Below are 15,192 nucleotides of genomic sequence, written 5' to 3'. Positions count from 1 at the left end.
GATCTGGTGCAAAGTAATTTAAGTGAAGCCCACTGGAACCAGCGAGGTTTTTTATGAGGTCATCATTTAAATGGCAACCACGAAACCTAAAAACACGTGTTTGACATCATATTTGCGTAAATAAAAAATACTTTTCTACGTACTTAACCAATGTATTGTATGTGTAAGTCTCCTGAGACTCAATTCTGCTCGTCGATGTGACGGATTTATTAAAAGACGTGACAATAGCGCCACCAAAAGGCAGAATGGGGTAATTACAAAATGACTGAGCCCGGTGAATTCAGTTAAGAGACAGGTCATTGTCATGTGGTCGTCGAATATCAGATTGAATTATACAATTTATTCTACATTTGAATATATACAATGATACGTCAGAGTGTTGATCAAATTGGAGCAAAACTAATCCACAACTGTAGAGATTTGTTTCGACTCGGATTAGATTTAGGACTGTAAATTGCATTCACACATGTATTTGTGTTACGTAGTTTTACATATAATTATATAATAATAAAAAAAATACACTGGTATGACACTATTGTATTCTTGTAATAATAATAATAATAATAATAATAATAATAATAATAATAATAATAATAATAATGATACCAGTACCAAAGCACTATCCTACTTGGTGGGATCCTCACTGACCTTGTCAATAAAGCTGATTCTGAATCATTTATTAAAGATAGGTGACTCCTACGTCTCGCCTCACACGAGAGAGAGGGTGACTCAATTTCCCAGAGTGCATGGCGTCCTGGGTGTGTTCTGGGCATCTCGCGAGACTTGCTGCTACGTCTCTTCCGTTTCCGGTTGCCTCTCCAGCGCCAGCTGCGTGGTTCGGCGAGCTGCGAGCACATCGTCGAGATCTGCGTAATACCCTCTGAAATCGGAGTAATTACCTCATCATGTCGTATCACGACGACGAGGATGTAAGTTACGACTCGTCTTTCAAACGTCTGAGTTGTTTCCACCCAGTAATAGTAGGGAGTTTGCTCTCCGGCTAGTTGTATGCTAACTCGCTAACGCCATCTTTAGCGCAGACTGATGAATCAACGCGTTCTTTGTCGCCTGTGTATTGTTTTTTTGTGATGGGATTTAGTATAGTCGATTGCAGATTGAGTTCCTGTTCGAGTATAGATCTTATTCGGGGTCGTAGTCTTGAACTCGCTGTGCTAACACGTCTGCTTTGTCTCCACAGTACGACCCTTACGCATACCCCAACGATTACGATCTGCACACCGGTCAGTGAACGCACCTCGGCCCATCTTACCATTCAAACTTTCCGGTTAATGTATTTTCATCGATTCCGTCCTGTCTTCTAAGGTGACCCAAAAGCAGACCTGGCCTATGAGAGGCAGTACGAGCAGCAGACTTACCATGTGATCCCAGAAGTGATCAAGAACTTCCTGCAGTATTTCCACAAAACCATCTCAGACCTGATCGACCAGAAGGTTTACGAGCTCCAGGCCAACCGTGTCTCCAGCGAAAGCATCGAGCAGAAGATCTACGAGATCCAGGATGTTTATGAGAACAGGTGAAGCTAACACAACAACCGCAACACAACAGCGCCACCTCCAGGGACAAGAGCGAACTGCAGCGCATCGTGCGTTCTAATGAGAAGGTGATCGGTTGCAGACTGCCACCTCTTCAGGACCTGTATGTCTCCAGGACCCAGAGACGTGCAGGTCGGATCAGAGCTAACCCTTCTCACCCTGGTCATGGACTGTTTGTCACTCTTCCCTGTGGCTGGAGGCCACGGTCCATCCAGACCAGAACCTCCCGTCACACTTCTTCCCCTCAGCCGTCAGACTGTTGAATTTGTGATCAGAGTTTGTCGTTTGTTTTATTTTATTATTTATTATTTGTCAGCACTTCATTCCAAAACACTTTCCTAGTTGGTGGGATCCCCACTGACCATGGCAATAAATTTGATTCTAACTGTGTATTTGTAGCGCTAATGTTGTGACTAACCTGTAGCTTATCCTTTTGTTCTCAGTTGGAACAAGTTGACGGAGAGGTTCTTCAAGACGTCTCCATGGCCAGAAGCTGAAGCCATCGCATCACTCGTTGGCAACGGTGAGTGAGACATCGTTGTAAAGAAGCGTCTGCCTCTTGGTTTTATTTTAAATGCTTTTAATCACTGAATGGCTTTTGGAAGTAATTGTCTTGTCGCACAGATGCTGTGTTCCTCATCCTCTACAAGGAGCTCTACTACAGACACATCTACGCTAAAGTCAGCGTGAGTTAGAGGAGCAACACTGAGAGCTAAACTTCCTCCAGTTTGGAATGAAATAGTGACGACTTTGTTTCTAGGGAGGACCAACTCTGGAGCAGAGGTTTGAGTCCTACTACAACTACTGCAACCTCTTCAACTACATCCTCAGTAAGGTTTAATCTCGGGGTGTGGATTGATGTTGCAATGGATCAGTCGGCCTGACCCTGTTGTTTATAGATGCAGATGGCCCCGCCCCCTTGGAGCTCCCCAACCAGTGGCTGTGGGACATCATCGATGAGTTCATCTACCAGGTAGGACTGTCCTCCTGCGCTGTGACGCACTGTTTCAGGTGGATAACCCAGCGGCTCTTTGCAGTTCCAGTCCTTCAGCCAGTACCGCTGTAAGACTGCCAAGAAGACAGAGGAGGAGATCGAGTTCCTGCGGAGCAACCCGAAAATCTGGAACGTCCACAGTGTCCTCAACGTCCTCCACTCCCTCGTGGACAAGAGCAACATCAACCGTCAGCTGGAGGTTTACACCAGCGGAGGTTTGTGACCTTGAACGCAGCCGTAGCTTCAGCGAGCTTCACGGGCTGCGTCGGTGTGTTCAGGGGACCCGGAGAGCGTCGCCGGGGAGTACGGGCGTCACTCCCTCTACAAGATGTTGGGCTACTTCAGCTTGGTGGGGCTCCTGCGGCTGCACTCCCTGCTGGGCGACTATTACCAGGCCATCAAAGTGCTGGAGAACATCGAGCTCAACAAGAAGGTACGGAGCAATGGGAGATTGATGAAGCCTGGAGCGTCTTCCAGTGAGGAGACTCACGCGGTCTGTGATGTTTGCTCCATCAGAGCATGTACTCCCGTGTACCCGAGTGTCAGATCACCACCTATTACTACGTCGGCTTCGCCTATCTGATGATGCGGCGCTACCAGGACGCCATCCGGGTTTTCGCCAACATTCTGCTCTACATCCAAAGGACACGGAACATGTTCCAGAGGTCGACGTACAAATATGAGATGGTGAGTGTTTATCCTTCTCCTCAACTTCAGTTGGCTGTCTAAAGGTTTTGTTTTTCTTGATAAACTCAATCACACCATAGATCAAAGTGCAGCCCGAGGGCCATATGTGGCCAGATGCCTGTATTTTCGTGGCCCGTTTGACTAAAACTATAATATCTCCTAACTTTTCTGCCTTTTTTTGTTTTTTCTCTTTTAGTCACCACCATCACTTCAGCAGTAAATATATGTTCTTGTTTGAAGACAAAAAATGGTCTTTTCATTGGCCATTTTTGAGTTATTCTTTTCTCTGAAAATACGTTGAAGGAATATTGAAAATATACTTTCATATAAATTACCTTGCTCGGCATTTGTCCATCATGTTTTATAGTCATCGCTGTCTTTCTCTTGGCATGTTGGCCCCTCACAACCGTCACAGTTTCTAATGTGGTCAAGCTGGAATGGAAATTGAAGTTGAAACGCTAACTTGAGAGTAAAGCTTCTCAGTGGTTATCACTCATACTTTCCCATCTTGTATAGAATTCTCTTTAATCTGTATCAATTTTTTTCAAAGATTATCGCATCATTTTAAAGCCTCTGTATGTCAGGTAAACAGCCTGCTGAGTAACTGTAATGTTCATGGGTGGCAAGTGGCGCTGTAATATTTTAATGTAGTTTTAATATTTGTTAATTTTGAGCCAGCTGTATGTCTTTTTTTTTTCAAAGATCTTATGCATTGCATGAAATGAGTTGGTCCCATGACACCTGTCTTCAAATTGTGTCTGCAGATTAACAAGCAGAACGAGCAGATGCACGGCCTGCTGGCCATCGCTCTCACCATGTACCCGATGCGCATCGACGAGAGCATCCACACGCAGCTGCGGGAGAAGTACGGCGACAAGATGCTGCGGATGCAAAAGGGGTGAGACATTTTGAGCTTTCAGCCCTTGTTTTTCCAAGACTGCTGAGCCCCTGTTCCTTAGTAACAGTAAACTCATTTGTGTACTCCTTTTCTTTTCCCATTGTCAGTGACCTACCGTTGTTCGAGGAGTTGTTCAGCTTCGCCTGTCCCAAGTTTCTGTCTCCTGTGGTGCCAAACTATGACAACGTCCACCCGAACTACCACAGGGAGCCTTTCCAGCAGCAGCTCAAGGTCTTCACCGAGGAGGTGCAGCAGCAGGCTCAGCTCTCCACCATCCGCAGCTTCCTGAAGCTCTACACCACCATGCCAGTGGCCAAACTGGCCGGCTTCCTGGACGTGACGGAGCAGGAGTTCCGCATTCAGCTGCTGGTCTTCAAGCACAAGATGAAGAATCTGGTGTGGACCAGTGGCATCTCGGCCCTGGACGGAGAGTTCCAGTCCACCTCCGAGGTCGACTTTTACATCGACAAGGTAGATACGCCGGTTTTAGACTGTTCATTCTGGAAAGGGGTTGAATGAAACTCTTGTGCCGTCAGGACATGATCCACATCGCCGACACGAAGGTGGCTCGCAGGTACGGAGACTTCTTCATCAGACAGATCCACAAGTTCGAGGAGGTAAGAGGTCACAGAGAGAGCGTCAGCTACTTCAGAACATTTTCTCATTTGAACCTGTGGAACTTGTGCTTACAGTTAAACCGAACTCTGAAGAAGATGCCAGCGAGTGGCAGCGGTTCTACATCCACCAGCGCCACCAGCCGATAGGACCATCGAGAGGAAAATCTAAAAACATGGCAACGATTATGGCGTTTTTTTTTTCTATGTGAGCTGGAATTAATAAAACAAGGGGCGTGATACCAAGTGCCTGTCTGCTCTTTTGGGACGCTAGATGGCGCTACATCTCCCACCCATATTTTCGAGGCTGTTGCATATTTTATTTTATTATCACAGATCTCAGTTGGTGACAATAATGACAAATAAAAACATACAAAATGGAAATATAAAAAATTAATTTTAAAAACACACCACTCATCAGAAACACTGTCAGTCTCCAAACAAATAAAAAAAACATGTCACCATAGCAACACTTACATCCACAGACATCCAAATAAACTCTGTTTTGGTAAGTCAGCATTGATCTTCAAAAATATCTGAACTCCATGACCTCTTTTGTAAAATAAAAAAATAAAGCAAAACGCTGCTCATCTTGTCTTGACTCCCTCTAGTGGCAGTGAGAAGTCTGTGGGCACAGTGCCATCTTCACATTTAGAAAATCAACTATTCATACATTTAGAAAATCCATTGAGTAATCCTAAAGCAGGCGTTTGTTGACTGCTGTTACTTTTCCTTTTTTTTTTTTGTCTGGAGCCGATGAGTTCTGTGCATGCTTGAGATGGAGAGCAGCAGGAGGACGGTGTTCTCTCTTCGGCCATGTTGCTCCTCCGTCTTGGTTCGGAGCGTCAGTCTTCCAAGCATCAACAGAAACATTTTTGTGCTCTTTGATTTCTCCTTTCACACAGATAAAAACATCTATTTCCCGCCGCTCACAGACGGTCTGAGTGTGCGCGGACTGTCGATGAGGAGGCACCTGATGACTCTAAGAAAGTGTGTGCTGCGCCAAAAGATTTTTTTTTCTCCTTCCAAGCCAAACAAACTGCTCATCCCAGCATGAAGCAGCGGTGAGTGGACTCTCGCTCACTGATGCTGATGCGGCCGCACACACTGCGGTTCTCACCGGAGGCGAAGCGTGAGCTGGCTGCAGCTCAGACCAGCGAGGCCTCGGCTAGTCATAACTCCGTGATCTCCAGCGGAGACTCGGACAGGACGTCGCCGTCTTTGTGCCGGTGCATCGGCGTCGACTTGGCGGACTCGGTGCGGGCGTTCCGTTCCGAGTAAAGACCCCCGTCGGCGTTCAGGGCCTCCAGAGAACGGCCCAGGGCCCGCTGGTCGTCCTCTGGCAGGCTGTTGAGGTCAGAGGTGAGGAGGGTGCCGGTGCTGCCGTGCACCACGTGCACGCCATCCGGACCCTTCAGCTCCACAGGGAGCTTGTGTTTGAAGCGCAGGGTGCCGCGACCTCCGCCCATGCTGAGTCGCTCGTCTTCATCGTCGTCGAGGTCACTCTGGATCAGCTGCGAGGACAGACACACGAGTGAGTCAGGCTCCAACACCGAGCAGAAGGAGGGAGGAAGAGAGGAGCGGAGGAAACATCAGAGACAAAGCAGCTGATAGAGTGGAGTTACTGAGACCACAGCAGCTCAGTGGGGACCGGGTTAGTGCCTCACAACTCAAAGGTCCTGGGTTTGAATCCCGCTTCTGGACCAACCTCAACCATTTCTGTGAGGGCTCCTCGCTCTGGTTTCCTCCCACTGTCCACTTCACTATTGTGTGTTTCTGATGGCTGTAACAGTTAAACTACATATTTTCTGCAGCACGAAACAATTGAACTACAGTATTTGAGGTATTTTTTCTAGCAAAACTACCCTAGCTAAAAAACGATAATTCTTCCCAAGAAACTAGTCATAGACAAACGCATGTTTTCCCCTCGGAATGCTCAGACACTTTTGGCCGCTCAGCTAACTTCACGTTCCCTGAGACGGTCTCCCAACAGAGGAAGCAGAAGCAGAGTGAAGCAGAAGAGCAGGATCCAGTTCACTCTCTCAGCCCACCTCGGAGATGGACGAGTGGTCTCCCTGACCAGTGGACACGTTGACCAGTCGCGCTGCAAAGAGTTTTTTCAGTCTCAGGTAGTCATCCAGAACCACCTTGAGAAGCGAGCCCTGGCGGGACGGCAGCGAGGGTGAGCGACAACAAAACCTCTGTCCTTCCAAAGGTCACACACCACAGCGCAGAGGTCTACGTCAGCGACCCGACCCGGCGCGCTCGCCAGTCCTACCTTGATGGGTCCGTCTCTCATGATCTGGCCCAGCTTGGCGATGTTGTCGTACTCTTGAATGGCGGCTCTCAGGTACCGATCGTCCTCGGGCTTGGCTTGAGGCTCTCGGCCGAACGTTCCCTGCAGTGACGACAAAAACACACACTCAGTGGTGCAACGCAACAGGGGGTCTGCTCTCCACACATCTCAGCACTGACGTGAGTGCGCGCCGGGCTGTTCCACAGGTCTGTGATCTCACTCAGGTTTTCAGGCAGGTCGTCCTCATGGTCAGCCTGAGCTGCCAACTCCAGGTTCCGACAAAACGGGTCGAGCCACACTGGGTTTGCCCTGCAGAGCATAAACATAAACCGGGTGTGTCGTACTCTTTGGCCTCCACAGCCCAAACAATCCCACACAGCAGCAATGTTCCCTCGAATTTTTTACGTGTCTGAGCAAACACACACGACTCTCTGAAACAAAAGCAAACAGATGCTTTTGTTTGCTTTTGTTCAGGGATTCCTCCATGTTTGTTGCTGTTGTTATCATCCTATATCAAGAATCTTCCAATAAAATAAGTAAACTAACTCTAGTCATTGAAGTCACATGACAATATTGAGGGTGCTGCATTTCAAAGAACTTCCAACAACTTTTACAAATATTTATCCTTTCTCAAACTGATAAGGCTCATGAATCCGTCTTTTGTGAGAAATAATTTTGTCCGCTTGAGGCCACCGTACTCATCATGGAACAGTGAGTCCGTGTGGAAATTACGGTAGTTTATTTTCATTTCAGGATGAATTTTTGTTGCGCAGTGTAGATATTTTCGTGCGCTGAGATCGTATCAGCTGCGCGCAATTGATGCGCACGCGCGCAGCTTCGAGGGAACATTGCTCAGCAGCCATCCACCAAGCAGCTCCTCACCCCTCAAAAGAGTACTTGTTGGTGTTGGGCATGTCCATGATGTCCATCAGCCCCTGGTTACCTGGACGACAGGAGACGTCAGCGAACAAACCGAGTTTGCTCGAAGGTGTGAAGGCACTGACCTGTGGATCCGGCGACGATGGCTTTTAGCTTCCTCTGGTGTCTGCACACGGGACAGAGACGCACATGAGATCCTCACATAATTCAACATTAAACACAGACACTCAAAGTTCCTTCCATTTTCTACTGCTTGTTCAAGGTCGCGGGGGCAGCAGGTAAAGCAAAGAGGCCCAGACTTCACTCTCCGCACAAACCTTCTCCTGCTAGCTACGGCTAACCCAGAGGCATAGCATCTTGGGTCTGCCTCAGGGCCTCCTCCTATTGGACAAGCCTGGAGTACCTCACCAGGGAAGGGCACAGGAGGCATGATTGAGGAGCCAAGTTATCGCCAGCCTCACAGCAGACAAACTGTTTCGGGCTGTTTGTATCTGCGACCATGTCGTTAAGATCTGCGAGGACCCTGCATCTCACACACTCCTCTTACACTCTGTGACTCTTACACTCTGCGATAGTGCCAGTTCATGGTGACAAACAAAATTCCCGCCAAGCAGAGCAGCACCGCCAGGATGATGATGGCCAGCTGCGATTCAGAGAGACAGAGTGAAGTGAACAAAACACTCTCGGGCAACTCCAAACGGTGGACCAGCTCTGAGCTGACCTGCAGCGTGGAGATGTCGTCGGGCAGTTTGTCACTGATGGCCGGCTGCACGTCCACCACGTTGTACTTCCTGAACAGGTTCCTCAACTGCTCCTTGTTCTCGTCGATCATCTGGATCACCCTGGGGACGAATACGTGTGTGTGAGCGGAACTGTCGGAGTCCGGTGACCGGGACTTTTGTGAGGACCTCTCAACGTCCAGGATGGTGTTGGTCTGGTTGTTGACAACATGGATCAGCATGTCAGTCTGGGCGTAGTTGACCCGCCCCTTCTTGTCCACGTGAAACTGGCAATGGGAAGAGTGAGACTCTGATTTAGACTTGACTCCTCACACTGACACACACACAATACGCGGATCACGTTAGCGGCACCTGGATGTCGTCCATGTTGACGATGGCCCCGGTGATGTTGGACAGCAGGTTGATGAAGTCGTCCTGGCTGTCGCGCACCAGGTCGGGGATCTCGTTGAAGACGATCTTGACTCGCTGGTCGTCCCGCAGGATGTAGATGTTGACGTTGGTGGTCGTGCTGTGTCCCGCCAGGTCGCACGCCAGGATCTCCAGCTGGAAGTAGCCGGGGTCGTAGGCAGTGAAGAGGTTGTAGGTTCGGATGATTCCGTCAGTCAATCCTTCCAGACACAAATGTAGCGTAAATGTGAGAAGATACTCTGATCATCAGAGCTGCTCTCTTTGGAGCATCAGACCAACATGGTTTTCACACTCACACTAGGCATCGAAAAGCACAATCCCTCACTCTGAACAGACAGCGACTGCACTTTAGCCTGTGACAGTGGCCTGAGCCGGTGCTCACCGATGGTGAAGATGCTGCCCATGTCTTCACTCCCGTTACTTTGAGACTGGAAGTATCGGATGGTGACGATGTGGTACTGGACCAAACTGTTGTTGCCGATGTCGTTGTCGACAGCCAGGACCTTGATGAGCTCCGATCCCACTTTGGCGTTGGCGGCGACCCCTGCAGGAGGTGAAGAGGGTGAGGATGCCGCCTTCACAACAAGCCCCCGCACCAACTGGAGTGACTCAATTCACCTGCTGTGTACTCCGACTTTAGGAACCTAGGTTTCTGGTCGTTGATGTCCTCCAGTGCGATCCGGACCTCCAGCAGGCTGGGGTCTCGGGAGGGGTCCAGGGCTTTGGCCCGTGCTGCCCTTTGACCTCTAGGTGGAGACCAGACTCTATTGCTGGAAGCCTTGATGATGATGGAGTAGACCGGAGTCTCCTCGCGATCCAGGTCTCGGAACAGCTTCAGTTCACCCTCCAAACTCAGGCCGAAGTTGCCCTCGCTGTTTCCTCCTGCAGGAAGATGAAACAAACCCGTGTTTCTCTGAAGCTTTGAAGTGTCAGACCTTCATCTGAAGACACAACGGGCGACATCCATCTACACCAGACAAACACGTCTGTGTTCTTCTGTCTGTAACTTCTGCTGTCATGTTCCAGACATACCAGGAGGACCTTCACAGAACATTTAACTCCCCATCTTTCTGCATCCTCTCTCACAGTGAGTCTCCTGTCAATGAAAAGATCTGGTTCTCTTTAGCCAAAAGCGCAGTAAGATCACCTGCTATGAAGTAGTAAACAATGGCGTTGGAGCCTTCGTCGGCATCCACCGCTCGGGTCACGTTCCCCACCACCGTCCCAGTCGGGGAGTGTTCAGGCACAGTCAGCTTTTGATAAGGCAAACCTCCGCGCTGCAGAGCAAACATCACCTTTTAGCAGAGAGTTGCACCACAGCGAGCACGGAACACTCACAGGCGGTTTAAGAAAGACCGGCTCATTGTCGTCAATGTCCAACAGCGCCACCTGCAGAGGCTGAGTGGTCTCATAAGGCACAGGCTGGCCCATGTCCCGGGCCACGATGATAAGCTGGAAGAGAAGTCGGCAGTGAGGCGTCTCGTCTTTACGCCAACGCACAGTGGACTCACGCTGAGAAGAGCTTGCTTCTCTCGGTCCAGTTTGACCGTCGTGGTGATGACTCCAGAAATGGCGTCGATGTGGAAGTTCTCCCAGTCTCTGTTGCCCGCTCCGGTCTGCAGGAAGCCGTAGCGGACTTCTCCATTCACTCCTTCGTCCGAGTCTGTTGCGTGGACCTCGTATACTGGCAGACCTGGAGGCTGCTCCTGCAGGAGGGAGGGCACGTTGATAAATCCTACAATGCTGACATGATCACACTCTCATATTCACTTATTGTAAAACTATGTAGTTTGTTTAATGTTAACTTGAGGTAAAAATCTGAAGTTTGTTTAATGTTAACATGAGGTAAAAATATGTAGTTTGTTTCATGTTAACTTGAGGTAAAATATGTAGTTTGTTTAATGTTAACATGAGGTAAAAACCTGAAGTCTGTTTAATGTTAATTTCCGGTAAAAAATGTTTAGTTTGTTTAATGTTAACTTGAGGTAAAAATATGTAGTTTGCTTAATGCTAACTTCAGGTAAAATATTTAGTTTGTTTCATGTTAACATGAGTTAAAAACATGAAGTCTGTTTAATGTTAACTTCAGGTAAAAAATATTTAGTTTGTTTAATGTTAACTTGAGTTAAAAACATGAAGTTTGTTTAATGTGAACTTGAGGTAAAAATATGTAGTTTGTTTAATGTTAACTTCAGGTAGAAACATGAAGTTTGTTTACTGTGAGCTTGATTTAAAAACATGAAGATTGTTTAATGTGAACTTGAGGTAAAAATATGGAGTTTGTTTAATGTTAACTACATGAAGTTTGTTTACTGTGAACTTGAGGTAAAAATATGTTTGAGTTGAAAACATGTTTGCAAACATTTGTGCAAATGGATGCATTTAAGTCGTAAATGTGCAGGTTTTTTTAACTACAATTAAATTTTTTTTCAATAAATTATTAACCTTCTCAAAAACGATTTTGGTTCAAATTGTAATGTCTAATCCTGACCACTTGGTGGGAGCAAAAACAAGAAGACAAACGGACAAATCCAGGCTTCGGACTTAATAACAAACGTTATACAAAAATGAACGACTTGATCTCAAATGAACGACACATTTAAACTATTTACCTCAGATATGTGGATGATGGTTCCGTTGGCAGGTCTTACGAACACGGGTCTGTTGTCGTTGACGTCTATGACAGTGATGATCAGGTCGGCGGTCCCAGACAGAGGGGGTCGGCCCTGGTCTGTCGCCACTACTGTCAGGTTGAAACTCTCAGACGACTGAAGCAGACGGCGAGAACGAATCAGACCAGTGTTTGGGTCCAGGGAGAAGGCGTCTGCGAAGTTAGAGTCAGAGTCAGCATCACCTCGCCCATGTCCTGAACAAAGAACAAACTACCAGAGTGGGCTCCCAGCATCCTGTAGAGCACGGCACCGTTCTCTCCTTCGTCCAAGTCGACAGCTTTCACAGTTATCACAGAGGTTCCGCTGGGCTCGTTCTCAAACACGCTGGTGTTGTAGCGTCTCTCCGCGAACCTGGGACGATAATCGTTGATGTCCAGAACCGTCACCAGAACCTGGAACACAAAGACACACAAGCTGAATATTTTCGTCTACAAAACTGTACTGACCCTCAGCCTGTTGGAGAAGTGGGAAACTTCAGACACATCATTTTTTGAATTTATTTAATGCTAAAGTATTGTGTTAGCTAATATTAAAAAATAATAATAATGTGTGTTTTGTGTATAATATTATTTTTATGAGTAAAATGTCTTAGACATAAACTAATATTACATTGCTGGAAATTATTTTATGATGTTGTTGTTGTCAACCTTTTGATATATTTCAATATAAAACAAATTTTATTCTTATCCTTTAGTAGATTTTTAACATTATCTTTTATTTTCCAAATTCATTATTGAACCAAAAAACCTACCTACCTAAATGATTTTCTTCGATCATTGCCCAATATTCACTTAATTTTGCTGCAATCTGCAAGAATCTGCTTTTACATTTTATTATGATTTTTTATTATTATAACATGCAATAAATCTTTTCCTTCTGACGATAACAAAGGGCTAATAATTGGATCACACACGAGTGAGCAGACACCCTTCACCTGCACAGAGTTCTCTCGCCTGTTGTTGGAGCTGCCTCCGGGGTTGTCCCGGGCCACGGCGGTCAGGGTGTAATGGTCCTTGGTCTCCCGGTCCAGAGGTGAGAGGATGTATATCTCACCCTGACACGGAGGAGAAGAAATGATTAGGAAGGAAGTGCAAGCTCAGACTGGGAGTGGTGACGGCATCCAGGCTTTAATGGACGGTCGGAGTTGAATGTTTGGATGGACTCTGCCACTGTTTCGGCTTCCATTTCAACGCAGGAAGTCCGTGTCGACAACAAGAGGCAATGAGAGGGAAAACCTGATACACAAGTGAGGCGAGTTCACGGAAGAGAGAGCCAAACAAAGTTAAAGGTGTTACATATTTTAGAATGATAATACAGTGATTTGTAAGGAAAAGGTGGAGGAGAAGTGATGGGGAGGAGGAATGAAAGCCAGAAGGAAGAAGTGAAAATAAAATATATAGTGTTTAAGGTGAAGAAGAGAGTGCAGGCAGGGTGGACCTGTCTCACCCAACATGGAGTCAAAGTAACTCACTGTTGCCCGTTTGATTCCGAATTTGCCCTCCCCGTCCACCAGGCTGTACTCAACCACAGCAAAGAGTCCTGAGTCAGCATCGGTGGCACTGACTCGCACTATGGTGGTTCCCAGGTCCACGTTCTCAAACACCGGCTCCTGTTCAGACAGTTGGAGTGGGTCATGAAATAACCTGGGTCAGATAAGGTGGTTGATGATTAAGCAGCGAGCTTGTTCGCACCTGATAGGACGGCTGCAGGAAGACCGGGTTGTTATCGTTGACGTCGACTATGCGGAGATAAACGGGAAGCTCAGCAATCCTCGGGGGCGAGCCGTGATCTTGAGCTCTTATTGTAAAATTCAGCCACTGAATTTGCTCAAAGTCCACCGTCTTGTTGGCCACTATCTTCCCTGGGAGCGAGCAAACACAAGTTTCAGGGTTGAACTGTGGAAGCAGAGTCCCTTGGAATGTCATGGGATACCAGTGGAGGGGTCCTCCAGTCTCACGTAGCCTCCTCGGGGTAAGTGCAGCAGCTGGTAGATGACCTGACCGTTGGGACCCTTGTCTGGGTCCACAGCTGACACAGACAGCAGCGTCGTGCCTGGCTGAGCTCCCTCCAGAATCTTCTCTGTGAAGTTGGACACTCCGAAGGGTCGGAACCGCGGCGCGTTGTCGTTCACATCCAAAACATTTATGGTCAGACGGGCTGCAGAGGAGAGGGTTGATCTTTCAGTACAGTGTGACTGGGAACTACTACTACTAATAATAATACTAATAATAATAATACAGTAATATTTCACACTCAAATATACTTATAAATAAATAAATTGTGTGTATCATAATGTGTCTCTCTGATGACATCATCAATTATATTACACAACGGAGAGGCACAGAAACAATTTTTAGCTCCATGTGATAACGTTTTCAAATTTTCAGGCCGCTGAGGAGCAGCCTAATGTGATCAACTGTGAGGAAGAATGAAACAATGGTTGGCAGCACAAGGGAGCTGTGAATGTAGGTCAACGTTAAAATTACTCATAAGAGATTTTCTCGACCTTCACCCCACGAAGCTTGACCCAAATGCATCACTTTTGACATTCTCGAGGGCGTCTCAACCGTCCCAGAGGCGGACGACTTTCAAGACGTCAGACCATGGATTTCCCCTTCAGCCTCTACAAACGGTTCGGAGGGCAGAGTTCCCCTACCGTTGGGAACGCTGCCGGACTTGTCAAGAACTTCGCTGGCGTTGTCATGGACTGACACGATGATGTCAAATGTTGCCACCTGCTCTCTGTTGATAGGGTTGCGAACAAACACTGCACCTGGAATTCCACAGGAAGAAATATGTTCAATAATACCACATGGTGTTAGGAGCAAAGAGCGTGGAATGAGTGGAGACGACCATCAGGGGTGATCTGTGACATGAGCTTCAGAACAAGTCAGAAAACAAAGAAGCGTGTACGATGTAGGACAGTCTCACCAGTGTGTAAGTCGATGCCAAAGGATTCTTGCAGGCCTTCAACTGGTTTGTTCCCATCGTCCTTTGCCTCCACTGAGATGATGTAGTACTCCAGCCGGGGGTGCAGGTCCGGATCCTCGGCCGTCAGCGTGGCCACCACGACGCCAGGCGGTGTGGACTCGTTCACGTTTATCATGGTTATGGGCTCAATAAAGCGAGGGCGTGAGTCGTTCACGTCGTCCAAGATGACCGTCAGGGTGGCCGTCCCCGACAGAGGAGGAGTGCCGCGGTCGGTCGCCATGACGACGAGGCGGTATGACCCACGCTCCTCCCTGTCCAAGGTGGTGTTGCCCACCAGAACGGCACCGGAGAGGGAGTCCACCACAAAGCGGTCCTGAGCGCCGCTGACCAGTCGATAGGTCAGCCAGCCGTTTATCCCCGAGTCAGCGTCGGTGGCCGAGAGCTGAGTGACCACCACACCTGAGGGGGCACAGCGGAGGTGAGGACACAACCACAGAGACATCACGCCTAGATTCGACGC

At 47.8% G+C, this 15,192-nt stretch overlaps 2 protein-coding genes across 2 annotated transcripts in view; one reads left to right on the top strand and one right to left on the bottom strand.

Annotated features, from left to right (window-relative positions):
• Nucleotides 1–806: 806 nt before the first annotated feature.
• eif3s6ip (eukaryotic translation initiation factor 3, subunit 6 interacting protein) lies at nucleotides 807–4,992 on the top strand. The gene is made up of 14 exons (XM_053874276.1): nucleotides 807–929; nucleotides 1,199–1,241; nucleotides 1,324–1,534; nucleotides 1,997–2,076; nucleotides 2,178–2,239; nucleotides 2,314–2,383; nucleotides 2,453–2,526; nucleotides 2,591–2,762; nucleotides 2,826–2,980; nucleotides 3,064–3,234; nucleotides 3,999–4,132; nucleotides 4,240–4,603; nucleotides 4,669–4,749; nucleotides 4,825–4,992. Exons 1-14 carry the CDS (start codon nucleotides 906–908, stop codon nucleotides 4,894–4,896), a joined length of 1,713 nt encoding a protein of 570 aa, XP_053730251.1. The 5' UTR covers nucleotides 807–905; the 3' UTR covers nucleotides 4,897–4,992.
• A 72-nt stretch (nucleotides 4,993–5,064) lies between these two features.
• The window catches only part of cdh23 (cadherin-related 23), a 181,402-nt gene continuing 171,274 nt past the window's right edge, over nucleotides 5,065–15,192 (bottom strand). Inside the window, exons 46-68 of the mRNA XM_053874275.1 lie at nucleotides 14,673–15,131; nucleotides 14,398–14,514; nucleotides 13,674–13,898; nucleotides 13,433–13,602; nucleotides 13,213–13,350; nucleotides 12,676–12,795; nucleotides 11,956–12,133; nucleotides 11,682–11,893; nucleotides 10,581–10,775; nucleotides 10,408–10,521; nucleotides 10,217–10,346; nucleotides 9,688–9,951; nucleotides 9,452–9,613; nucleotides 9,013–9,269; nucleotides 8,830–8,927; nucleotides 8,643–8,763; nucleotides 8,485–8,564; nucleotides 8,047–8,087; nucleotides 7,925–7,985; nucleotides 7,222–7,351; nucleotides 7,025–7,144; nucleotides 6,798–6,908; nucleotides 5,065–6,260 (exon numbers count right to left, since the gene is read on the bottom strand). Coding sequence (XP_053730250.1) covers nucleotides 5,919–6,260; nucleotides 6,798–6,908; nucleotides 7,025–7,144; nucleotides 7,222–7,351; nucleotides 7,925–7,985; nucleotides 8,047–8,087; nucleotides 8,485–8,564; nucleotides 8,643–8,763; nucleotides 8,830–8,927; nucleotides 9,013–9,269; nucleotides 9,452–9,613; nucleotides 9,688–9,951; nucleotides 10,217–10,346; nucleotides 10,408–10,521; nucleotides 10,581–10,775; nucleotides 11,682–11,893; nucleotides 11,956–12,133; nucleotides 12,676–12,795; nucleotides 13,213–13,350; nucleotides 13,433–13,602; nucleotides 13,674–13,898; nucleotides 14,398–14,514; nucleotides 14,673–15,131 — 3,845 coding nt within the window. The 3' untranslated portion in view covers nucleotides 5,065–5,918. The remainder of the gene's footprint in view (nucleotides 6,261–6,797; nucleotides 6,909–7,024; nucleotides 7,145–7,221; nucleotides 7,352–7,924; nucleotides 7,986–8,046; nucleotides 8,088–8,484; nucleotides 8,565–8,642; nucleotides 8,764–8,829; nucleotides 8,928–9,012; nucleotides 9,270–9,451; nucleotides 9,614–9,687; nucleotides 9,952–10,216; nucleotides 10,347–10,407; nucleotides 10,522–10,580; nucleotides 10,776–11,681; nucleotides 11,894–11,955; nucleotides 12,134–12,675; nucleotides 12,796–13,212; nucleotides 13,351–13,432; nucleotides 13,603–13,673; nucleotides 13,899–14,397; nucleotides 14,515–14,672; nucleotides 15,132–15,192) is intronic.

The sequence above is a fragment of the Synchiropus splendidus genome, chromosome 9 (assembly GCF_027744825.2).
Source record: "Synchiropus splendidus isolate RoL2022-P1 chromosome 9, RoL_Sspl_1.0, whole genome shotgun sequence".
In the NCBI taxonomy this organism is placed as follows: domain Eukaryota; kingdom Metazoa; phylum Chordata; class Actinopteri; order Syngnathiformes; family Callionymidae; genus Synchiropus; species Synchiropus splendidus.
The sequence above is the reverse complement of the archived record's forward strand: the minus strand, read 5'-3'. Positions and strand labels throughout refer to the sequence as shown.